Source organism: Lycorma delicatula, chromosome 1 (genome assembly GCF_047948215.1).
Source record: "Lycorma delicatula isolate Av1 chromosome 1, ASM4794821v1, whole genome shotgun sequence".
Lineage (NCBI taxonomy): Eukaryota > Metazoa > Arthropoda > Insecta > Hemiptera > Fulgoridae > Lycorma > Lycorma delicatula.
The window spans coordinates 57,402,169-57,430,131 of record NC_134455.1 but is presented as its reverse complement, the minus strand read 5'-3'; the positions used below and the strand labels follow the sequence as shown (position 1 = coordinate 57,430,131).

At 29.5% G+C, this 27,963-nt stretch overlaps 1 protein-coding gene across 2 annotated transcripts in view; it reads left to right on the top strand.

The window, feature by feature from the left end:
* Positions 1 to 27,963, top strand: part of LOC142318429 (uncharacterized) — a 202,635-nt gene that overhangs the window by 67,214 nt on the left and 107,458 nt on the right. For both annotated transcript variants that reach the window (XM_075355018.1, XM_075355025.1), the window contains exons 6-8: positions 14,919 to 15,040; positions 20,994 to 21,153; positions 25,111 to 25,324. In XM_075355018.1, the coding sequence (XP_075211133.1) occupies positions 14,919 to 15,040; positions 20,994 to 21,153; positions 25,111 to 25,324 (496 nt within the window). The remainder of the gene's footprint in view (positions 1 to 14,918; positions 15,041 to 20,993; positions 21,154 to 25,110; positions 25,325 to 27,963) is intronic.

Genomic DNA, 27,963 nt, shown 5'->3' with positions numbered 1-27,963 from the left:
TTATTGAACTATCTGGTAGATTTAAATATATAGTTTTATATATATATATATATATAGTTATATAGGCTGTTTCTAAGATGGTGGACTGGCCATACTTTTTTACAGATTCTACTTGTAAAACTAAACAAATCCTTAGGAAAAATGGTGATATGTTCTCCCCCTGACTGCCATTTTGTTATTTTTATATAAAAATTTATATCTCAAGTTCAGATAGATGAATCACATTAATATTTGGTAAGCGTCTTGTAATAAAGTTTTAAAATTAGAAAAAATCAGGAATTAAGTACCTTTACAAATTACAAAATGGGGCGGCCATGTTTATTTTTCAATCCGTTATATCTCCGTAAATATTAGTTTTATCAAAATTTATGTTATTTGCTAAAATATTAAACCTTTATTTTGAAGAAAATGACATTTTATTTTTTAAAATCGCTAAATGAATAGCTGAGTTATGGCAGAAAATTGTGTTGTAATTTTTGTCTGTTTTCGTGTCCTCCACGTTACATTCAATTTGATTAAATATTGTTTTTATTTATTGCTAATTCTAGTATTGTAAATTAGTATCACATTAATAATTTTGTCACAATTAGACACCTAATAATTAAAAAAAATAAAACTACCTGTGATAATCGTAAGTTATTGTAAAACATTAGGTGTAATTAAACAGTTAACAATTGTTTACAGTCTTTTTCTGACCAGTCTCCAGTCTTTTTTGAGAGATTGTCTTAACCGTTCAAAAATTCTGAGAGTATTACTAATTTCTTGAAATTCATTTCGGATCCTTTGTTGAAGATACTCAATGCTGAGTTAAATAAAGAATATTATGTTTAAAATGGCCCCAGAGGTAGAAGTCAAGAAGGTTTAAGTCAAGTGATTGGGTAGGCCATAGGGAGGGCCAGGGGACTGGCCCAACACAGCCTATCCATTTTTCATGGAAAGTTTCATGCAGGAAATCATATACCAATTGACTGAAATGTGCTGGAGCTCCATCGTGGTGAAACCACATATTCCTCTTAACTGTAGAGGTAGGTCTTTCAAAAAATGTGGAAAATTTTTGGTTAAATGAGCAAGATAGTTTTCTCTATTTAACAATTTTGTAGAATGACAGGACCCAAAAGATAGTCATTAAAAATACCTGCCCATGTTCAGGGAAAATCTTTGTTGATGGCTACTTTGGAAGGTACCATGACGATTCTTGACACTCCAGATACACTGGTTGTGATAGTTCTGAATAGCACTACTGTTGAAGGAAGCTTCATTTTTACACTATTAACATGATCAACAGTAATAGTCGCTGTGTAAAATTATTCAAAAGTGAAAAATGAATATATATAAAGTGTTTCACAAAGTTCTTTCTGTTCTTTCATATCCTGTTTTAGTCATGAAAATAATGGAAAAAATTATTATAACATATGCTCTTAAATGCTTTATTTGTGAGTTATGGCTAGTGAAAGATTTTGCTCTGATTTCCGCTATCCTGGTGAAATGAGGTCATACCAAAATTAATTAAGAACCAGAATTTGTGATTTCTTATGGTTTTAGACCTGAAAATTAGAATAAAATTTCAATACGGTCCCAGAACCGTATTTGCAATAGGTTTTAGAAATCTTACTCTGGATTTTGAAATTCATTTCAAATTGCATTTCAGATTTTTACATACTTTATGTTTGACATACAATAACTTTGTTAAACAGGGCAATAAATACATAAAACATATAAAATATGTAAACAAAACTAGTAGAGAATTTAATTCTGAACAAAATTATGTAAGGTAAGTTAAATATAACAAAGAAAAGTTAGAAAAATTCAAATTTTATTTAGAAACAGTACATTACTACATTTGTCAGAAAAGTACTTATTTAACGTAAAAAAAAACAAATTCTTTTTTGGTTATGTAAAAAATTTGTAAAAACAGAATATACTATTAAAAAATTAAAAATAAAAAAGATTGATATTACACAACAATAATTGTAAAATAAAAATTAGATAACAATTTTTTTATTAATGACAGAAATATAATAAATTGTTTGAAATATTATTTCAAATGTGGCAGTACAATAACAAAAGCTGTCAACAGCAATGTGCAATACTGTTTTAGTGTTATTGAGATAGAGGTTTGGGACCACTTTTATTCAATTTCTTAAATCAAAAAGTATAAGGAAGCATCAAATTTACCTTTCTAATTGTGCCCCAAGAATTTTAATATGGTTTATTTTAATAGAGGAAGCAGGGAGAAGGACAAATGTTTTGTGAGTCGAAACTCGCTAAGGTGTCTTTTCTACCCTGTGCTAATATTAAATTTCACTCTGAATATATATATATTTGATTTTCAAAAAATTATTTGAAAAATCACGAGCGTTTTGTTACACAGTACCTTCCACTGATACTACAAACAGAATATTCTGTTTGTAAACAATATAAACAAATAAGGGGTTTGTTTTTAATGCCTGAGGAAGTTTATGGTGGTTTACTAAAACAGCTGTTGGGATTTTTTAAATTAATTTTGTGAAAATGAAGTAACATATATTTTTTATTTTCTTTTGTTGTGATGGTTTTTCATAAAGTATGGCTTCATTCATAGATTATCAAAATTTAGTTTTATACTAAATTATGAGGTAACAAAATTATTATCTAGGAGTTGATGTCCTAGATAAGTTATTTCTATTTAGATAGTGTAAAGAAGAATTTCAATTATTATCAATCTTCTTATCTCATCTTGTGTAGATAGGCTAGCTGTAACATAATTAGAGGAACTGATTGAATTTATCATCTGAAAATCTTTATGTAAATTGAGATTATTATTATTATTATTCAGTCAAAGCTAATCTATAATACTTAACAGCATTGCTATTTTTATTTTACTTTTATCCCAGAGAAAGTTTTTTTATGCAGCCTTCAGATAAGCCAACACTCTTTGCAATTCAGTTATTCATTTGAATCTGTGGTTGAAGGAGAGGTATGTTTTTACTATTTTTATGATAGATATGTTGGAGAATTTTGAAATCATGTGATTGCAAGTTGAGTTTGACTGATAGCAGTCTGCAGTGGAATAAAAATAGGAATGGTGTTAAACTAGACAACTGAAACTTTCCATCACCACTAGCCCCTCCTGTCATCTTTTAATTGTAAAACCTTTTTTGGAACAACTGTAAAAATTCTTTTCTCACATTATTATTCAGATATCTATTTTTGAATTTAAATCTCCTTCTATTAGATTATTCATATGAATGTAAGTACAATGTCCTGTAACTCCTTTACAGCAATACCAGATTTGTGTAAACTAATGGGTGCCACATACTACAAAAAGATATCAGTAAAAATTTATAAATATTGAAAAACCAAAAAAGGAGCACAGTTCACTATGGATACCATATCTCTAAAGGTAGACTCAATTACTGACAGAATTCTTCCACTTGTTCTGTCCTTAAAAAAACACTTAAAATTCAGTTAAAAACAGCTTAAATGTTCATTAATTAAAGAAAATGTTGAAATGTTGAAGGATTATAAATAGTATAGTAAATGTTCAAGTTCCAATAAACAGATTATACCAATAATTATTGTAAACTTACCTTAGGCTGATTAAACAAAGAATTAATACTATTTAAGTTATAAAACAAATACTATGATTATTATAATTTGTAATCCAAGGTCATTGAGTTAGAACTTCATTAAAAAAAAGATCATCAAAATTGAGTTGTGGCAATGCATCTTTCACTTACTATTTCTTTGGAGCAGATAAAATCCCTGAGCAACCGCTCTCACAAAAGTCTTGTCTCATATTCCTAATTAATTTTAGGGAAGTTGTCACACCTGTGAATGTCACTAGAGATCCTCATTGCTTTTGTAATTATGATCGAAAATGAGATTTTTACATTATTTTTATTCAACCTCACAAACTTAATTTTACCAGATTGGAGTGATTTTCTCTCCTTAAATACTTCAAATTTAAATGGAGACATAAATTCATTGGTGTAATTAATGAATCTAGTCTAAATTATGAAAATTAACATGACACATTTATTAATTATCTTTTATTTGTCACTTGTCAGAGAGATTTTAAAACCCTTTAAGGAGGGAATTTACACCTGCTTTCTGCTTAATTTTATAGTCAATAGTGAACTTATCTTGATGAAATTTGAAGTCACTATCTCTGCAAATTATCTGGACAATATAAAGCTTCGTCCTTATCAGTAATTCGAACATTTGCTAGTTTTATTACATTAAACTTAGAATGTTGCTAACTGACTTGTACCAAAAGCTTCAAAAAGGAAATCTTGTTTTTGCATTCTAATGTTTTCCCCTTTAAATACTTTTTATTGGCAGTTAAGGAGTCTTTCTGTCCAATTTAACTATCTTTGTTCAATTTTTTCATGTTTTCTTTGTGTGTACGGTTAAATTTGTTTTAGTTAAGAGTTATTCAATAGTTGTGTGTACATTGAGAACTTTATGTAAAGAAAATTACCTCCACAAAAATTCAAGACCTTAGATCAGCTCATTTTTTTATCAAAGTTAATTGTGTTGTCAGCATGTGTGAAGTGTTAGAAGGTACACTGTCTTCTACTTCTCATTAATTATGTTATAGTGCACCTAACCATTTAGTTATTACTTTTTAATGTAGAATGTCTGTTGTCTTTTGTTTCATTATTGATAAATAATTCTAAAAGTTTAATAGATTTAAATAAATGACAATCTCATCAGTTTATGTTTATATTTTAGCAGATAAATTTAATAGTAACAGACATTTTTTTTTTGTATGTTGTTTTAAAATGAAGTAAAAAAATTGTTATAAGATCCACTTATCTGTAGATTTGAATTTTTAAAATAGTATTAAAATTATGTAAAGTACATTAATTTTGTTTGTAAAACCAATTTTAAAATCATTTTTTTGTAAAGCCAAACAAATTATAAAATTAACTTTTTACCCTTTTTTGTAGAATGTGATAAATTATATTATACCTCTGCTATAACAACCTAATTAGTTCTTGTAGAATAGTCATAAATTGGGTGGTTATAAATTGAGTCAAACTCAACTGTAGCAAGATGCTTCTGTAAATATTTTTTAAGTGCAGTTGAATAAGAGTATTTTAATATTGAGTACTTATACAATCAGTTTCTATATTGAGTAAAAAGATTTAAGTTATGTTTTGCAACATTGTAAATTAGGCATCATTTTCTTCTTTGGCATTCTAACTGTTTCTAAGATCTAGCTAAGACCTGTTTAATTAACATAGAATGCTTTAACTGGATATTTAACTTTTTCTGTTACTTAAGTTAATATGTTCAGATAGTTTTCAGGGACTGAGTCATTTTCACTTGCAGTATCATTTAATTTTTTAATGCTGTGTAATCCAAATTGTCTTTTAAACATAATCCTTTGATGATGCAGAACTATTTCTCAGTTTCACATAGTTGTTCTTTAATATTTGAATTATTCAAAATGCCTTTCCAAATAGTTGTCTGGTCAAGTAACATCTTAGCCAGTTGAGTTTGGTAGTTAATCCACTTGCTAATGTGCTTTTTACTCTTGGTTTATTATAAATTAGAGTAAATTTATAAGTAAGATTTTCATGTGTTATTATTCCCTTTGAAAGCATCAGTGTAGCACCTCTTAAGTTACCTGTCTTTGTTTTACAAGGCCTTATAGATAAACATGATAATCACATTTTACATTAAGTTTCTTACCAGATACTCTTAGTTTTGAAATTTCCCATTTTGCTCCTAATGTAATCAGCTGTGACTTTTAGAAGATAGTTTCTTGAGAATTATATAAATATAATTTAACAGTACAGAGAAATAAAATGAATCTTAAAAAAAATTATTTCAGTAAAATAATGTAGAACAGGTATACAAAAAAGAATATCGGCATTTAATTTGTTATATTTTTTGGGTGAGGTATACAGTGCAGATTTAAGACCAGTCAAAGAGCAAAAAGAACATTTATAGTTGCATGCATGACTTAGATTGATTTCTTGTATTTCCATTTGATAGCACCACTATCAAAGGTGGTGATGGTTGAACAGAAATGCTTCTGTGTTTTGCAGCTTACGAAATGTGAATTTGTAGTTACAGTTCAATGTGCGTTTTGTAGAAAGTTTAATTTTGATCTTATGAGTGACTTAACATTTGTCAATGGCATATATTCAATTTGAAACGATTGGATGTCTTTGTAAAAGGAAGAGTACAGGACGACCAAGAGTGTCTGAAGGAAATTGTGAATGGGTCAGGGAGTCTCTCCTGGGTAGTTCTAAAAAGGCTGTAGTAAGGCTAGCCATGAACTACCAATGCCGGTGATGAGAATATGGAATGTTCTAGAGAAATGCTTAAATAAGTGTTCATACTGTTCACACCTGTTACAAGCTTTGAAGCCTACTAACTACGTGCTGCTGAGTTTATCAACTTGAAAAAACTTCTTTGTCAGTCAAAATGTTGAGTATGAAAATGATGACTTTCTGATTGTATTGTGATATATTGATGTATTGTTAACCCTATTGATGTATTGTTAACTCTGTTGATGTATTGTTTAACGAATTAACTGAATAAAAGTCAAAAGACAAGTTTATATATTTTCAGTACTTATAGATATTAGCTAAAGTTAGCAGCATGAACAAAAAACTACCTGGAGTAGCATGGACCTATATAGTAAAAGAAAAAAGTGTAATTCCTTGGAATGCTTGCAAATGCTCTACAACATTTGTTTCATTTACTAACCATCATCTTCCATCGCTTGTAAATTTATTTTTATTTACTCTTGCCAAATCTGTTAATACATCTTTCAACTTACTGAAGCAGCAAAACTTACCTGTGTAGAGACAAAAGAAAAACAAAAAGCAGTTGGTAAGGGAAGGTGTGTTGATTATGCAGTTTTACAAAGTGTGAAGGGCACAGCACTAATTAATTGCTTTGACTTTTTGTATCAACAAAAAAATGTGTTGCTATCTCTCTACTGGCTGGATGTCTTTGAAATACCACATTGTTTCTTCTTTATTTGCAGGATGTGCATGCCAATAAAGCAGTCCTCTTCAGTTTTTAGATTTTTCTTATGAGGGTTTAAGTTAATGTTTGAGCAGCAAATAATAATAAACATTTAAAGGTCAAAATTTAGAGGATATTAATGAAATTTAAATATGGTAGTTTTTATAACATTTGTGCATTATTAAGATTAATTTTTAAATTAATTATTGTTATTAATTATTAAATGTGGTGCAAAAGGAGATATCACTGATGAAACTGATGCTGAACTCTTTACTGTGATGAATTCTAGAAGTGGTTATATTAGGCAGTGAAGAAATTGCTAAATTCTGTAGATGGATAAACAATCAGATTTCTTTTAAATTTGTGCAGTCTATGGAGTATGAAACACAACTTACTATTTTTACTTTTATAAATATCAGGTTATGAGAATCTTTAAAAATAAGAGTTATTTCCTTAATTTGTTTGTGTTAATTTTGGATACTGATAATTAATGATATTGATGCTGCTGAAAAAAATTAACACTAATAATGTGGAGATATTTATCAAAAGAGATTTTTATTGTTGATGTGGTAATATTACTTTGACTATCAGTAAAAAAATGACTGATAGTTACATCAGCTGTTTCCAAAATTGAAAAATTGAAAATCAGCTTTTTTAATGATGTAAAGGATCATGTAATGCTATTTATTGGTGACAGCTTACTGCACTGTAATGTGAAATTTTTTTTAGTTTTTTCTATGATGAAAATATGTTATTGTTTAAGGGGATTAAGGTATGAAGGAAACTGGAAGTTGAATAAAAATTTTACATTTCCTATACTAACTTTTAAATTACTATTAAAGAATGTACCACATAAAATTCTGCTTTTAAATCTGACTTCCTGTCATTCAGCATTTATGGACAGTATTAGTAGCAATAGAAAGTAGTTTTTCCAGATGACTAGTCCAACCAGCTGTTTGGTCAGGAATTCATCAGAGCACTTAACTTTTAATTGTTTTTTCCAGCAAGAGCTAGTTGATTTGTTAAAAAAATAAAATATATTTAGAAAACTTATAACATTTTTAACTAATAGAATCACTGATAATAATTATATTTAGAAAGTAACATTGGTCACATAATCATCATGATCACTTTTATATGCAGCCCTTTTAACTAACTTTTTTTATGCATGTAAGGCCATGCATAATTGTGATTGAGTCACGTGAATTAGATGTCGAATCATGTCATGCTAATTGATGTATACAGTGCAGATTTAAGACTAGATCAAAGAGCAAAAAGAACATTTATAGTTGCATGCATGACAGATTGATTTCCTATATTTCCATTTCACAGCACCACTATCAAAGGTGGTGATGCTTGAACAGAAATGCTTCTGTTTTGTAGCTTATGAAATGTGAATCGTGAAATGTGAAACGTGCGTTTTGTTTAAAGTATAATTGAGGTCAATTGACAATATCACTTTTATAAAAAAAATTCTGCCCCTGAATTCATTATAGTCATAATTTTATTGTTTATTCCATATTTAGTTGAGGCCAAAAAAGTCATCATATGGTAGTGTTTGCAACACTATAATGAACACTTGGCTGTTTTTATTTAAAAAAGAAAAGTAGAATTTAATAATGCCTTTTCATAAACTTTACTGGAACTGTGATACACTACAAATCAATTGCGTGTTTAAGCATTACTCTTGAATTTTTATTGTTACATTTGTAACAGTTTTGTTTTTATTAAGTTGAAAATTAGTTTCATTGAAAATGATTATTTTTTCAAAAATTTTATCCAAGCCCAAATATGTATTTGATGGGGGGATATTTGATGCTATGTATGGTCTGCTGATTTCAGTTGTATCAACTGAATCTTATACACATGTAAAGCCAAATCTTTCCTTAAAATTTGCCATGTGGTGGTACTGAAGTTAATTGCTGTGAACAGCATTAAAAATTTGTGGATCTTCAGCAGCATTTTCATAAACCATAGCAATTTTTCAGTGGAATGAACACACTCTGACATTTGCATATCTTTTACAGATACAACTTTCACAAATTCTTGTACTTTATTTGGTGTTTGATTTTTCTGTCGGGTGATTGCGTGGGGTAAAATTTTGAGTGTGTTTTTACTGAACAAGCATTTCCATGATATTTTTTAATGATTGATGATTTTTAGTGATTGACACTTATTCTATTGTGTGGAGGTTCTACTTCATGGGATAAATTTTTACGGTCAACAGATGACAGATATGAAACAACAAGAACAATTTATTTTTTTTGGTAGGTAAAATTTAACAATATCTGATAGCTCTTATTAGAAAAACTGTTATCTGTAGCTCCTTGTAGATGCTTATGAGATGTAAGATGGCAAGATGAATTAAAAGGAATAATGGAAATAATCTGACTTATTCTAATGACAATTTATGTTTTTGGAGATTGAAAAGAAATGACGTAATTCTCTATGATGCATGGTGAGGTAAAATGTTTTATCCAGTTCTAAGATTTTTCTAAATAATTAAAAAAAATAACTAGTAGATTTGTCCACTGATGAATACTGGATTTCATTGCAAACATTAGACAAAGAAGTAAAAAAATAAGACATAACAGTTAGTTTATGATACTGAGTGTGAATTATCTTCGTGTCTTTAGAAGTTCAGATGGTTATGGATCAGTCTAGGAAAGAGATTTCTCTAGTCTTTTTTAAACTAATAATAATATACAATTTAGAAAAATTCAACAAGCTGTGAAGTTGACAAACATGTCACACCTTTACTAAATGAAATCTATGAAGAGAAAGGAAAATGGTCAAGGGTAGGACTCATTTTTTGTCAAATCTGCTTGTGATTCACCACACTCTTTGAAAAAAGTCTAAAAAGAGTAGAATCTTTAAATTTTTGTGCTTTTGTGCCACTTTACCTCTTACTTTCTACTACTCCTTTAGGCCAGACCTGAAATTTATGAAATTACTCTGAAAGTGTCAAGGAAATTTTATTTGACATGCTTGTGATATGGGTATGTAGCTAAAATACTGTTTATACTACAGGTAATAACTGTTGCATTATCTGGTACAGTTTATTTAGATTGTTCAGTCATAGTTACCAGTACCTAGGGTAACCCTGTTGAAAGTTTTGAATTGTAAAATTAACAATAAAACATTTTATTCAGTTATTATCACCATTTAATATAATTTTTATGTTAAGAAAACATAATTTGTTAGAAAAAAATCATATATCAGGAATTATGAAAAAAGGTAATTGAAACTATGATTGAAAGTAATAGAAAGAGTAAATGAATGTTTGGTTCATTCCAAACACAGAAGACAAACTAGGAAACCAGCATTACTAGAAGCTGGTCTAGAAATAATTTATTAGAATCATAAAGTTTCATAGTTGGGAAACTTAATTTATTAATAATTATTCAGAAAATGCATTGTTGAATTTAATGCATCTAAATGAATGAATTCATTCAGGGATTTTAATATTAAATATAAAAAATTTTTTAACATGTTGAACGTTAAACGATGTCTTGTAATCACCTTTTTTTACCCTGCAAGTAGCAACTGCTATAAAATTAATACTTTATTTCTGTGCTATCTATTTCTAGAAGTTCTGAAATACATTAGTAGGCGTATTCTTTTTTACTATTTGTAAAAAAGAAATGTTCATCTATGATTGAACAAACCACTGATTTAAAAATTTGTATATTTTTTGAATGTGACAATATTTTGGAAATATTTTGTGTTACATTAATAACACAATTATTGATCATGAAAACTAATTTTAATTTCATGTATGAGGTGTCTTTGTGTTTTAATCTTATAAAGTACAATTTTTTACTTTTCATTTGCAGAAATATAAGATATGACCCGTTTTTAAAATAAAATTCATTTAAAAAAAAATTGAAAAAATACTCAAGAACATTGTTTACATAAAATGTTATGAATGAATGTTAAATGTGTTATATATGTTATACATAATGTGAATGAATGAATGTTAATGATTGCGCTTAGTTGTTAAAAGAAAGTGAAATTTTTTACCATATGAAAATGCCTGGCCATGATTTGAACGTGTGGGACCTTCAGGATGAAAGGTAGAAGTTAATTTTCAAATTTTATGGTCTTATTTCTATATTCAAAGTTCATTAAAAAAATTTCATTTACAAAATTCAGTTAATAGATATGGCAGTACAGACTAAAAATTGTTTTTAGAGAAAGCAATATTAATACGGTAGAAAATTTCTGTTAAGAATGTTTCATAAAGAACTTAAATATTATTGCACTTTAGTTAAGCAGAGTTCCCATATTTATGTAAGTATAAGTGTTAAGGGCCAGTGTGTGTGGAGCGCTTAGGAGTTGTACACTGATACTAAGTAAAATAAAACCTTTTGCTTTCAACTTGTCTTATTAAGACTGTTATTTTTTTGTAACTATAATAGTGCAAATTTTTTAGCGATTCATAATTATTTGTTTTCATAACTAATGTTTTATTATTTCTTTCATTTATTTTTATTTCTTGCATCTTAATTAATTTTTCTGTTATTAGAATGCATATGTTCTAAATTATTAATGAGATACCTAAAATAAAATTGTTTTAGTGCCAAACATTTTATGTAAACAATGTTCTTGAGTATTTTTTTCATATTTAAAAAAAATGTGTAAAAAATATATTTTGTCATATTCTTGTCATTTGTACAGAACATGACAGTATGCATACAGATTGTATCAAAAAGTATCTGGCTATTAGTTTTCAAACTATGCATCAAAATGAACAAAAAATATTCTATGAAAGAATGGTGAATTCCCCTTCACTTTCTTTTTGTCTGGCATTTTATGTTTTTAAAAAGATAGTTCATACCTTAAGATCAGATTGAGGAATTATAATATTTGTATCCATATTTACCTAAACTTTTTCTAATAAATAAAGATAAATGTTGGGGTAAACATTCTTTTTTTAGCTTTAGCTAGTTTGTTTCTTCTTATTTGTATTGACGGTTTTTTGTTAAAGTTGTTTGTTAATATTTATTCAAGGTATTTAAAATGGGTTACTATTTTGATTTCATTACTGTTTATGTTTACTTCTTTTAATCGTGTTGGTTTTTGGAGTATAATTTCTGTCTTTTCAAATGATATTTTGAGGCCAGTTTTATTTTCAATATGATTTTCTGTTCTTGCTTCTTTATTTCATGAATTTTGGTCATTCCTCTGATTCCTGTGGTTTCTGCTGCAATCAAGAGCTCAGCTCTTTACCTTTTGGGTAGGTAGTGAATTTCAGTTCCTTATTTTTGCTATTCAATCTTGTTTGAGACTTTTCAATTGTTTTATTTTCATTTCTTGAGGGTTCTTAATGATAGTAATACACCAATGGGAATGTCACATGTGGCATTTGCACCAGTGGCATCCTGACTGAGGCAAGAACAAGGCTGAGAGATGCCTTTTGCTGAGGATTTGAAGATGACCTTCAGTAAAGCCCATAAGGGCTAGGTACAGAGGGGTGGCGTGGTGACCGAAACTGCCCCATGGAGGGTGCCTTTCCCTATGGGGTCAGGATGCATACAAGGCCTCCAGCAAGACAGCTGTGTTGTAATGTTGCAGTTTGCATTGCAAGACACTGCCCTTTTGTTATAATGATACCATGTAAGCTTGTACACCTTTTGCAGTTTGAGTATTCTTTCTGTGTTTGATATTGTTTTCAGTCCTGTCGGTTGGATGGTCTCTCCCAAGTACTTGAAGTGGGGTGTTTGTGAGATTATGCTGTATTGTGTTTGCGGCAGGAATCTTACAGTTGATTTGGTGTCCATATTTTGTGTCTTTTCAAAAGAAATTTGGAGTCTGGTTTTATAGGATATTTCATGCAGCCTCTCCTTGTGAAAATAGGTTTACTTTTGTTGTTTGTTAATATAGCCAGGTCATCTATATATATGTATTAATTTTTTCAATTTTTATGTATTTATGCTTTGCTTTTTACAATTTGGTGAATTGGATGGTTCTTCATTTATTTTGTTGAGGAAGTTCTTCTAGTTGTTCTGTTCTAAGTGTTTTCCAGATAACTCAGATTTTATAATATCCACACTATAAAAAAAATAATTGTATTTATAGATGATTTGAAGAAATTTAAATTGTTTTATAATTAATCATTACTATTTGACTGTTGCAGTGTATATTGATCATAGTGCTTGATATCATTCTACTATTTTTACATGAGAATTTTCAAGAAATTCTTTGAAAAAGTTTTAAATGCCTTAGATCATACGGTATTTTGTTTATGATGTCTAGTATTCTGGTGATTGAGTAAATCTGCCTTTATATTTATTCTTAAAATCAGGTTTTTTTCATTTGGGCAGTGTTTTTTTTTTATAGACACACATATTTTTAATTAAATTAACGCTAAAAAAAATTTAAATAGTTTTACAAAAACATCAAACTTAAAAAAAATTTTAAATAAAAAAATAAAAATGAAGTTTAAATACATAAAACAAAAATAAACTTAACAGTTACAAATTTGATTTTTTTTTGCATATACATGAAATCCATAAAAAAGAACAGAAATTGCTTAAGGTTGATTTTTTTTTATTTTTACACTAAGTTGTATAGATATTTCTAATTATAATCAATCATATCTTAATATTATTTCATGATTATATCTTATTAATGTATTCACTCACTTTCTAGCACAAAATCAAAGTCATAATAAAGAGAGTTTTGAGTGAAACAAAAGGCCTTCTTGTTTCACAACATGAAAGATATTACTGATGGAAAGATTCCAAACATTGAGGTAAGGCTTTCCTGGGAGGCACAGACTTGTAGCACTTTTTTTGGCCAGTAAAAGAAAGCCTTGGAGCGACAAATGGCCTACTGCCTCTTCTAGAAGAGTGGGCATAGTCTCCAAAAGCTGCTTTCTTAAATTAGAAAATTATATTTAACACAGTACCTTAGTAAAACAGTTAATAGCAAAGACTTATTTATGTCTCCAATAATGTAAAGACAAACTCACAATTTTGGTTACAAGTACTGGTGGGGGTTAAAAAGTATAGATCTTTGCTAAATCAAAAACCCACACAGTTTATTAAGGATTATATAAATTTGTACAAGTAAAATAAAACTTTCCTATCGTTTTACCAATGGACTTGGTTATAACTTGAAATTTATTATTATTATATATATATATATATATATATATATATATATATATATATATATATATATATATATATAAAATTTATATAATTTTAATAAATATATTTTAAATATATCTATATTTAAACAGTACTGAGTAAGAATATGAAAATTTAATTTCAGTAAAGTAATATTAAAGTGATAACTGAATATCACTTAATCCTTATTTTCTTTTGGAAGATTGCAAAACAGTAATTGATTGAGAAAATATTTAATCTTGCCTTTATTGATTTAACTAAGGCTGATTCATTAAGTCGTACAAATTTTAATTATCTGCAAGTTGTAAGTGTTACTGATTAATATTTAAGCTGTTTTGAACGTCAAAGTGGGTTGATTAAGGACAAGTATTGAATAATTTTAAAAGTCTGTGTGGATTCATAAATTAATTACTTTATCCCTGTGGCAATGTTAGGGTAATTTGTTATTGTTTGCTTCAAAACGTACTTTGTTAGAATTTGACATTTCTATTTAACTGTTAATTATACTGGTCAATGTATAAAAATACTTCTCAAATAACAGAACAGAGCAGATTTTCTATTTCAGAATTTATTTTTTGTGGGTTCACCAGAAACTCTAAATAATATGATTGGTAGAGCTTATGAATTTATTGTAACAGTTTTGAATTATTTTAGTGTGAAAACTATATTGTGAGAGAAACTAAATTAAATTTGAAGTTATTAAATAAATAAGCTACTGGTTATTTCTAATTTAAAAATTCCTGTACCTGAACACAGTAAATACAATTTTAAGTCTGTTATTTTAATGGCTATAATCTTGTTCTCAATCAGGATGATGAAGATTGGACTTTGAAAGAAGAAACTGTTGTTAAAAAAAGAGGAAGACCAAAAGGTTCTAAAAATAAAAGCAGCCAACAAGAACAGCCGACACAGTGTTGTCTTTGCTTAACATGGTGAGTATTTTATAAATGCTAAGAAGAGAGGTTCTGCTTTAAAAGCAGGTGTTATGACAAACCATGGTAGTAACTTTTTATTTTGCAATTTTATATGGTTTGTAAAGAGTCAATATTTCGGTTTCTCTTTTCTGCCAGGTGCTGATGTGATTTATCAGTGTCTTTATTCTAATGTCATTGATCTCATTTATTATGGTTTTGATCTACATGAACCTTCCATTATTCAAAGGTTTGAGGTGTCTTTTTAATATAATGCTTAAGCAGGTTGTCAAATTGCATTATTAAAGGTTTTAAAAAGTTCCATTAATTATCTTCTACTTGTTAAATTTATGAATACTACGGTTATTATAATTTTTTTAAGTTTCTTTGGAAAAGAAAATATATAGACGTGTGTAAAAGCAATGAGGGAAGGATGCTTTAGTGTATTGTATCTTTTGAGTATTGCAAGGGATCCCTGTCTGGATAACATTTTTTTTTTGTAGCGATCACTTGCATAGCATTTGTATTCATGAGGATTTGTATGCAATTTTTATTTTCCGTACAGTTGTTGATTTTTGCAATACCTGAATGTTTCAAGGAATAGCATTTTGTAAATTGAAGGGTTTGTGAAGTAATGTAAAATACCAGCAACTGAAGACATTTAATAAAGGCCTGTTTGCCTTAGAAAGATTAATGATTTTTTTTAATATGTAACCAATATTTTGGAACTAATAATGTTTCCCAAGTGTTATGATACTGTGCAGTAGAAGTTGTGCTATCTGCAAATAGCTTTATTTATTAGTGAGCTATCTGCTTCATTTGTTAATTTTTATAATTAACAAAGATTATTTTCGTTTGTTAATCTAATTTTCAGGCTTGTCAATCCAATTTCATCTCTTTAAATGGAGGTATTGTTGACAGTTAAAAACTGTCAAAATAATTTACAGGAATTTATTAGCTAATAAATATATAATAAACAGGCCAAATGCAAATTAAAAAAAAATTTGGGAGTTTTTCAGAGCTTACATACTTTTTACATAAACTAAAACTTCTTTTTTACCCAAATTTGATTTAATCTTTGGATAATTATCTTACTATTTGTTAGAAGGAAGGAAATTAACCTTTTTATTTATTCTGAAATGAGTGGATTCAAGTGTTATGATATGACAGAAGCAAGGACATTGAAGAAGCAAAAATTAAATTAAAACCTTATAAATTCTTTGAAAGGGTTTGTTTACATTAACCGTAACAAAGTATTAGGATGAGTAGAAAGAAAATAATTTTTTCTCTTATATTTGATGTATCCTTATATAATTATAAGCATAAGTAGTGAAACTGAGATAAATTTTATATTTTTATCAATCTTTTTAATTTCATTCATGCAATGATTGTATACAGTCACTGCATTGTGAAAAAGAAGTTAGCATTAACTATATTTGTTAATTTTTGTTTCTTTGACTTGTTATAGATTTTTTATATTTTATAAGTCTTCTCTAACAATTTGATTAGGGTTTTCAAAATTTTTTGATTCTTGTGCAGTTGGTGGATCCAGTTTTTTCCAAGATACCCATGTCAAATTCTAACAAGTACACTTCATGATATAGCCAATAATCTTTTTACAGGGGTTAGAGTAAAATAACTAAAACACATTTTAGATCACAAAAAATATGATTGAACAAATTTCAACTTATAATAATAAATTTTGGGATGGATGAGTCTATTGGATTAATATACATTTTCTCAAATTGTGGAATTAAATTAGACCTAGCCTCCCTCATTTCTTTCTCCATATTTTTGTTTGTGTGATATCTAGATCTTATTATAGCAACTACTGAAAATAAATTTTTCATTTTGGGAAGTGTTTCTGTTTAAATTGCTGCTTTGTAATTCTTCATCTCACCCAGCGCTTTTATTGTGGGACGGTTGATGTTTTCTGGTGTTGTTGTTAGGATATTGGTGTGTAAGTTTAGGAGTTCTGTCAGTTCTTCAAAGTTTATGAGTTTGTTAAAAGATTTAGCTAGGATTTCCGCATTGTAATCACAACTTTAGATGTGATCTAGTGGGGTGTGGTTTGGTGATATATGAAGCTGTGAAGTTTGTTTAGATTCAGTTCTCTGGACAAATTATTATGGGCAATTTACAGTTTTCACTCTTTATTAGTAGGATTGGGGGTTCAAGTTTTTGGAGCTGATTTTGAAGATTTTGTAATAGTCTCTCAACTGTTTTATTGAATTCTTCCTCTATTGACTTTATTGTGTCTTTATGGTGTTGTTTTCTTATTCTCTGTAGAGTGGTTTCTTTTCTTTGTTTTACTAGATTTTGGAAGGATATTTCTGATTTTTGGGATTGGTGAAATAGCCATGCTTTTGATGTCTTTTCTCCACTGTTTTGTGCGTTCACTGTTTCACCATTGATGTTTTTGCGGGAGTTTATTGGGGCTAATTATCCTGCAGTTTGTTTAAGGTTGTTGACTAGATCTTGGAGATTATTTATGATAGTTATTTTTTCGGTTTTGTTTTGGTAATTTTCATTTTTGATTAGTTGGGTTTGGTACACTTTTCTTTTAGTTTTAGAGGCTTGGTTTTGTTGCTTTCTTTGTGTAATAAATTTAATTTTAATTTTGACTACATAGTGATCTGACCATACGTCTACTATTGAAGAACTTTTACATTGTAAATCTCCTTTTGGTGGTGTTTGCCCTTCACAAACACCACTGCCTTCAGACATGGTTAAGTTGCCATTCTCCTTTTCAGGTTTTGGGTTTTGAGGTTTCCTCTTGAAATATGTGGATTTCGAGATTAGGTTGTGGTTTCTGCAGAGATTAACAAGTCTCTCTGTTTTTGTTTGTTTTCTTTTGTGTGGGCTATTTTCCGATGATGTCACGGTATCTTCCTTGTCTGCCTAGTTGAGCATTGAAGGCTCTGATTAATTGCTTAACATGGTTTTTGGGGATGTTATTTATAGTAAGGATAAGTTGATCCCAGAACATTTTGTTTTTTTATGGTCCTTTGGAGAGTTATTTTTATTATTAGTGGGTGCATGGGTGTTGTTTATAGTGTAGATTTTATCTACGCTAGATAGTGTTCTTGGGAATTGTGACTTGAATTCTAGTATGGAGTTTATTGTTTTGAGGCTGACTAAAAAGCCGGTTCCAGACTGGGATATTTTTCATCACTCTCTTCCCAGGTATACCTTTAATAGAGTCTATATTTTGGGATTTTTGTGGCATCCAGGTCATTGATTCTTATTTCCTGCAGACTCAAGATGAGAATTTTATGTTGGTCCATTTTTTAGTTTACCAGTCTCCATGAGAGAGTTTACATTGGGTGAAAATGTAGGCGATTTGCTTCGGTTTGACTTTGTATTTTTCTTGTTCATGTGTGTAGTGTTGGGGCATTTCAATGCTTCCGATTGCATGTTATCTTTTAAATAGTAGACCATTGTATCTGAATGCTGCCTTCTCTGAACTGTGATGTTGCTTGGTTCAGCTGCTGGAGTATTCCTTAAAAGATCTTTCATGGTTGACTGTCAAGGGGTCATCTGTGGTGGGACTAGGTCCTGAGTTACAACTTTAGATATGATCTAGTGGGGTGTGGTTTGGTGATAAATGAAGCTGTGAAGTTTTTTTAGATTCAGTTCTCCGGACAACTTTATCCTATTTGTTCTGTATATATATTGAGACGCACCTCGTGGAGGCTCAATCTGACTTTTTAAAGTTTTTATTTTTAGTTTGATTAAAGTTTTTATGAAGTCTGATTCTAAACACACTCTATTAGATTATAAAGAAGAAAAAAATATTTTTCAAATATTTCAAAATATTTTTATTAGTTCAGTAGTATAGTGTTGATTATAAAATTATTTCAACATATTTTGTTATAAAAAAAATCAATCTGCGATCTATGATTGCGATGATTTATAAGAAAATCTGAAGGTCTTCTTTCCAACCATTTTTGTTATTTATAGTTTATTAATTAAATTAAATTAAGTTATTAATTTAATTTTTCCAGTAGCCACTTAAGTAATTATCCTGACTAACACATCAGTCAATATATTACTAATATATGTTCATATTACATTGTATGAAAAGTTATCGTTTGTGTATTAATGATTTCATATTTCTTTTCAGTGTGGTTTAAATCTGTCAAAAGACATATTTTATTCTTTTTATTGTAACTGCTTTAGTGTGAGGTTTCTCTTCTATGTTAGCAAATTGTTTTTAATTTGTCATTGATCTTGTCAATTTATGTCCATTTTTTTGTCTGTATTATTGGTTATTTTAGTTTTATTAATCTAACATTATAAAAGGAAAAGAAAAGAATGTATTTATGTGTACTTGTATTCTTGCTCGATTGCTCACATGTGTATGTGTGTGGACACATGTGGATGCAATACAATACAATAAATATGTATAAATGAAACAAGTAAACGTGCTTTAGATTTCTAGTAATTTTTATTATAATATGCAAGGGATATCTCTAAAGAAAAGACCACTGGGAAATTTCTCTCTTTAAGGTTGGCGAACTTGTGTCGTTCATGGCCAAGCTAGTAATGTACACACTGCATTGTTGTCTGTAAGTTGTCATGTTGTAAGTTGTTTTTGATTACGTGTGAGTTATTATGTTATAAAACAAAGAGGAAAATCAATATTGCCGCCGACTGTGAAATAGTGAAGTCATATGTTTTTTAATCCATCAAAACGTTAAGGTGGCTGAAATTCATAGGCGGTTGGTTGCTGGGTACAGTGATAATGAATGTAAGAAATGTCTAAAAATGGTGTGTAAGGTTTAGAAATATCAGAATTAATGTGCGTGATGAAGAACATTTGGGGAGGCCCACGATAATCACTGAGGACTTGTTGAAATGTTTCGATGAAATCAGAAATCAGAAAATCATCCCTCAACGATTTTTGACTTGGCCCTTCTTTCTCCTGATGTTTCAAGAGTTGTTATTGGTCACATTGTTCATGAACATTTAGGCTTCAGAAAGGTTTGTGCTCGTTGGATGCTGCATCGTTGGATGCGGCACGTCAGAAAAAGATTTGAATTCGATCTGCTTTGGAATTTTTGATACGCTACACAGAAAAAGTTGATGAGTTCCTTAATTTGATTATTACCGGCATTGAAACATGGATTTCATATTACACGCCAGAGAGAAAACAGTAGTCAAGTGAATGGCGTTATCCTTAGTCACCAACCAGACCGATAAGGTCAAGCCACAGCCATTTGGATGCAAACTGATGGCCACAGTCTTTTGGGATCAATTTGCCATACTGCTGATTGATTTCATGCCATGTGGAACGACTATAAATGCAGAGGCCTACTGCGAAACTCTACGTAAGTTACGACATGCCATTCAAAATTGGTGAAGTGGGTGGCTGACCTACGGAGTCGTCCTGCTGCACGATAACTTACATCCACGTATTGTGGGTTCAACAGGTGATTTACTGATAACATTTGAATGGGAAATTTACGATCATCCACCATATAGTCCGGACTTAGCTCCTTCTGATTATATGTTTGGGAAATTGAAAGAATTTTTGAGTGGTAGGTAATTCATGGGTGATGTTGAATTTAAAAATGCTGTTAATCAGTAGCTAAATAGACTGGCGCAGAAGAGTATGATAAGGGTATATTGAAGCTGGTGTATCACTACGATAAATGTCTTAATTTATGTGGTGATTATATTGAGAAGTAGTATAAGGTATGTAGTTAAAGAGAAATAAAAAATATTTATAAAGTTTTCAGAAAAAGTATTTTTACCGTTAAACAGTCTTTACATTAGAGATAACCTCTTCTAAATTCTTTGAGTAATATTTATGCCATTAAAATGTGATTTAGTTTTCTTGTAAATTTTTGTAAAAATATGTTTCAATTTTGTTAAAGGTGTCTAAAGGTATTCTTATATATAAAAATATTAAATGTGGTTAAGTGCCAACAATTCCAGTTTAACTGTTTTTATTTTCTTAATGTTGCAGGCATTCAGATGTTCAAGCAGTTTTAGCTCATACTTTGGAAGTTCACTGTGAAGATGAAACCGGAACGTTTCCATGTCCCCTTTGCAAAGCTATACAACCAGATGAAGGGGAATTAATTCATCATGTTACAAATCATAATCACATTCAACCACCTGTTAAGGTAATAATAGTTACTGCGTTGTAATTTGTAAGTAATATATAGACATCTTAATTTTAATAAATGCTATCAAAATTACATTATGAAATATTTGAAAATTATTGTTTAAAAAAATACACACGTATTGAAAAAAATTAAAAATACCCTGAAAAGGACAATTTCAAACAACCAAATAATGTTTAATTTTCTCTGATATCGAGATCAGTACCCACCAGGTTGGTCTAGTGGTCTTCCCAAATCAGCTGATTTGGAAGTTGAGAGTTCCAGCATTCAAGTCCTAGTAGTCAGTTATTTTTACACAGATTTGATTACTAGATTACCTGTTGTAGTTTTGTCAGTTTATTTTTGACACTATTCATGTTGCTCAGCAATTTATTTAGCTGTAAAGTTGTCTCTTCCTTACCAACAGCTGATGAAAACTAATCATTTATTGTTTTCCAAGCTTCTTTTTTGGTTTTAACTTATGTTGGAGTCTTGGATTTTTCAATTAATACTTTATGTTCTCTTAAAAGTCTAATAAATGACATTTCTTCTACTAAGATCAAATAACAAATAAAATAGCCAAAGCAAGCATTGTGCAGTCTTGTTGAGTACTAGGTGAAATTAATGAGCTGGTCGTCAAACCACCATGTACAGATATCAGAAGAAGAGGAATGGGAACAGACAAGTTACATCCAGAAAGCCAAAAACCTAGCTGTGGCTACACTTGGTAAATGCTAATCCAAGAAATATCTTAAGCTTTTCTTGATTACTTCTAAACTAACTTAGTTCTTTACAGCTAAAACCAGCATTTTTTTATTCAACTGAATTTGAGAAAAAGCTAAAACTATCTGTTAGATGCTAGCTATTAGTTAGGTTTTATTCACTTTATTAATTATATTAAGTGTCAGAATTATCTGAACAACTTTGATGTCGTATTAGAAAAAAATTAATAGTCCTATTACTTTTTTCCAAATTCAATCATTCATTAGCAAATGATTGGGCTCTCTTTAACAGGTAATTGGTAAAATTTCTCTCTGCAAATACAAGATAGCACAGTGATTGTATATGTTGTAGCAATGAATCCAATGGATGAAAACACAATGCATGGTTTATTGAAACAAAATCAGACATAACGTTTGATGCAATTTTAAAACTGTGCAACTTGAGCCACTCTGTACAACCTCATGATAGAACAACCATTCATGATATAATAAATTTAAAGAATCTGGCAGTGTTGAGCATAAGAAGGGGTGCAGGGAGGCCTAGAACATCAGATGAAAAAATGAAGATCATTTGTTAGTCTTTTGTTTGCAGCCCTGGGAAGTCAACTTGGAGTGCACCACTTGATTTAAATCTTCCATGATCTACCATTCTCAATGTTTTGAAAAAATAGTTAAAATTGCCTCCTTATAAATATTGCAGCACATTAAACCACAAGATCACCCTGCTAGAAAGAAATTTGCTGTGGAAATGATAGAAAGAATTAAAAATGATGATTGTTACCTTAAAAGAAGTTACGTTCTCAGACGAGGCTACATTTCATATGCCTGTAAAAGTGAATACTCAGAACTTTTGAATACAGGGATCAGAGAATCCTCATGTTATATTTGAGCGCATTAGAGATAATAATTGAATATCTATCTGGTCTTGTTTAGAAAGGTTTATTGGAAAGGTTCTTGTTTTGTTAAAAAGGTTTACTTCAGACTTAACCTGAAATCATATTCCAGCAAGGTGGAGGTGATAGACAATTGTTTGGCTATCTTCATCACTGTATGTAACTCCATGTGACTTTCCTACGGGGTTTCATCAAGGATAATATATATAAAACTCAGTAGTGAATGTTAAAGACCTTGAGGAGAGTGTAGTGAAGATCCTGAATGTTAGTGCATTAGAGCTCAGATGTGGAAATATTCAATAAATACTACATGAAATTGATTACCAGTTGGATATTTTGAAAATTATTAATGGTGCATATATTGAATGTCTAATTACATGTAAAACATGTAAAATTACATAATTGTTTTTAAATTCATATAACCCATTTTTGTATCTTGATAAATAAATTATTTACTCAATCTTGATCAGATAATTCTTGGACACCCTATTATATTGTCATATATTATCATATCATATTTCTTGTATTAAGAAATTAATTTACAGTGCTCACTTCACGTGCTGTAAGATTTTCATTTTTATTATGAATTTTAATAAAGGCCCATGAAAAATTAACTGTGCAAGAAATTTCTGAAGTTATTAGTGGCTGAGTAATTTTAACTTATAATTTGTGTTGTGGATGGTAGCTGTGAGATTTTTATTCAAGCTGGTCTCAGCTAACAAAAAGAGTGTTGCAAGAAGTTGTGGATTTAGGGCATGCTGGATTTTATCAGCAACAGTTCTGATTTTTCCTAAGACCATAATAACTATTGATGATAATCGAGTGCATGGATATGGATTTTATACGGATTTGAATACTAGATTGTGGATACTGGTGTTCTTTGGTGATTGGGTTTTAATTAACCACACTCTCAGGAATGGTCGACCTGAGACTGTACAAGACTACACTTCATTTGTATTCATACATATCATCCCCTCATTCTTCCTCTGAAATATTACCTTATGGTGGTTCCAGAGGCTAAACAGAAAAAGAAAGGGTGCATGGATATGACTGAAGTTAAGGCTTAGCCATTGCAAAAGTCAACTGCTTATAGGCCAAAAAAAGAGAAAGTTTTCAGTTTTATTTATTCATATGCTTTACTAAGACAGATGAGTTCTTTATCGCCTTTGAGTTGCTGTTAGTAGGAGATAAGACTGATAAAATTGCAAACTGGTACTCTTATGATAATATGTCTTTTTTCATCTAGTCCTGAACTTTTATTGTTTATTTATTATTCCATGAATAGAATTACAATTGAAATTATCATAAACATTAAATGGAGTTAAGTAATCCTAACAGTAACAGTTGGTTCAATATATAATTAATTTAAAATTTATATTAAATTTTGCAATATAATGTGTTTTATTGCACTGAATGTGTTTTATAATACTGAAGTATTATAATTGTATTATAGCGGTGTAGTACTTGTATAGTGACTGCTTGAGATCTACTCTGTATATCCAAGATGAACTGTGAGTTTTATGATTATGATATAAAAAACAGGAGATTTTTTATAAATGTCCAGGAGTGAAAGGATGAAACAGAAACAGAAACAAAACAAAACAAAAGAAAAGAAATCTATAAATGGTGTATTTATTTTGTGTTTTCACAAAAAGGTTTATAAGCCAAAATAATTTATAAATCTTGTAATGAACTTTAAACATCCAATTTCCTAGGTTCAGTGCACATTATACTACAAGTAGCTGTGATTTCTGCTTTAAGTTGAAATGTTGCTGTAGGAATTGTGATTGTTGTAGGGTTGAGAGGGTCATAATAAAAACTAATACTGTTGATTATCATTCCAAAACAAGACTTGCAGAGTTTCTTGAACCATCAGAAAACTACTGGGCGCTAAGGATATTGCATCACAAGGGAAATAGTTAATAGATGAGATTTTCAAGCTTATCAGTAAGTTATGTCACTTTTGTGTTGCTATTAGCAAAAGATATGACCTGTAAAAATTTCACAGCTGGTATTCCATCATGACAGTGCCCCTGTCCATTTGCACTTAGTCCAGAACTTTCTGTTAGTAATTAAAGTAATTTTTAGGGTGTAGCATTATATACAAAGGGAACATTTTCTAGTGGTTTTTGTAAAAAAATTTTTTTTCTATAAAATTTTGTGGAACTTTTAAACTTACAAAGGAGATAAGAGCTAAAACTGAATATGTGAGATGTTTGTTTTGTTTTAGTTAAAGAAAGATACTTTTTGAATGTATCTCTAACATCGGTATAAATTTTATATCTCAGAATTTGGAATTATTACTTAGAAATATAATTTGTTTCTGCCATTAATTTTTTTTCTAATTTTTTTTTTCTAATTAGGTAAAAATGTGGGGTTGTCCATTATGCGGTCAGGTTTATGAAGGTCAGGAAGAACTAGGTAATCATCTGTTGTCTGATCATGTTCAAGCTGCTTCACCTCAGTATCAGTGTCCATTGTGTGACCATGCTCCTACATCAGGGTCAAGGCTTGCCAACCATATAACCGACAGCCACTGTGGGCCTCCTACATGGAATTGTCCTCTATGTGATGAAGGTAATTAATTATTGGAAGTAAACTGGTTATTTATGTTAAGTTGATGATGATCATTATTTCTTTTTTTGGGAGGTTTAAACAATTTCTCTTGTACAAAATGAAGCAGACATTCTCCTGTTGGTTCAGCTGAGCTTTTTCAGAACAAATTGAAATTAGAATTTGAACGCATATGAATTTATTTCAAGTTGTGTAATTTTAGTAAAAGACGCTACATCTAAAGTTTTCTCCTTTTACTGAAACTAGTCTTCTTAATCAAAATAACTGTAGTAAACAATGATTTGATCTAGTTTTATTTATTTATTTCAAATTCCAATTTAATTTGATGCGATTAGTTTACCAACTAATCGCATCATGGGGTTAATGAAATAATAAAATCTGGGATTTAAAAAAAATCCTATTATTATTTCTTGTTGTACACAGAAATAAGATCCTTTTCAACTGAAGTGTATTTTTTTTTTTTTAAGGATCAAAAATCAAACATAAACCATCTTGTAAAATATTTTAGTGAAAATGTAGGCTCAGTTGATGAAAATTTTTCATCAAGTTAAATTTTTGTGAAAATCTATTATGTGGCATAACAAAATATTCCATTTAGTAGATTTGTACCTGATAAAATGTCCATTAAAGTATTAAGTAAGAAGAGGACTCTTTCCTAAATTTATTCTTGCTGCTGCTGAAAGAAAAAATACATTAAATATTCTTCATCATAACACAACTCTAAATTATAACCACAACACTGAATTGAGATGAAGAAGGAGAAAAGATTCATGTTATTTCTGTAGCGAGTATGATGCTGATTTGTACATAATCCTTGTTTGGAAATCGGTCACAATAAATATGTTGTGTTTCAGTAGTAATATTAATTATGATAGTCAAAGATATTTTAAATTGTGTAAATATTATCTTTATTGGATTTGTTTGCAAGAGAATTAGAAAAAAATAACCTGATTAAGAGCATATAAGGTCTCATCATTAAAATTGTGACCCTTCTCATGTTCACAAAGTAACTTGTTGGTAGCAATGTTAGCAGGTAGTACAGAACAATTTAATTCAGTAAAAAACCAAAGTAACAAAAGTGGCTTACAAATGTGGTAAAGCTAGACACAGTCAGTTAGTCCATTGATCACAATAAATTCTCATAAGAAACTAACAGGTAGTATTGAAACACTGTAAATGGAATATTACATGATAATGAAGTAAGCTTCTGTTTTTGCCACAGCGGTAAGAGACCATCAATGATCAGCTGATCAGCATGATTAGGTGACAATGTAGTGATTTATTTACTCATTAAATTGGAACAAAAATTATTTTTTTAAATATGGAAGATATAGATTTTCTATAGATAGGAAGATTAAGAATAGATGGAAAATCTAAATCTAATTTTTAAAATAATTTCAATTAAATTTTCATTTAATTCAGTTTCTTTTTAATTTCTTTTTATTTAATTTTATTATTTGAACTTACTAATTTTAATAATTTTCAAAATCCAAACTTTATCCTGCTGCCATTTTGGGTAGAGAGATATCATACCATCTTTTTATTTATATATTTTTCTTGTCTTAAAGAGACCTTTAAAATTTATCACACAAAGTGTATCGCCATTTAAAATATTTGGGTTACAACCCCTGAGCCACTCCCAAGAAGGGGTTGAAATTCTATTTCTCTTCAAAAAGTAAAGTAGTTGACCCATACCTTATCCTGAAAGTTACAGTATTATATCTGGAACGGTTTTAAAGTTGTTGAGCAGTTTCCATACTTTTGACTCTCTCTGTATAAAAAAGAGCACCTGCATCTTTCACATAACTAAAATAATAGATAAAATACTTAGAATAAAAATGAATTATCGCTATAAACATAACGTAAAAAATGGTTGTGAAGTCAAAAATAAATTAATCTCAATTAAGGTAATTTTATCAAAAATGTTAAGTTATGGTATCATGTTAGTATCAACAGTACCCTCATATACTAAATGACAGAACAATAGAAATAATAAAAAACGGGTTAAATGAATCCTCAGAATACACCAGTGCATTAATCACTGTTATAAAAAATATTTGTCTTCAAGAATACTTTGAGTACAAGAATAGTTAATCACAGAAGGCTTATCAATGGGTTCACCTATGTCTGCCATTATGTCTGAAATACTTATACAAAATTTTGAAAATAAAATACACACCAAAATACTGATTACACACCAAATATTGTTGTGGATAACATAAGTAGATATATTTTAGTCATATATAACCAAATTATAAATAATGAACATTTGATAATTTTAAATAAACTTCCAATAAGAATTTTAAATTTATATAAGAAAAGAAAATAACAAACATACATTTTTCAGATACTGAAATCGAAATTAACATAAAAATATAAAAGAAACATCAGTCTAGAGGAAACCCACAACACATAGTATTACAGTACAAGTAAATTCTAATTGCCCTTCTTTTTTCCTGTTTAGCCTCTGGGAATTACTGTTCAGGTATTACTTCAGAGGATGAATGAGGGTGATATGCATGAGTGTAAATAAAGTGTAGTCTTGTACAGTCTCAGGTCACCCGTTTTTGAGATGTGTGGTTAATCGAAACCCAACCACCAAAGAACACTGGTATCCACGATCTAGTATTCAAATCCATATA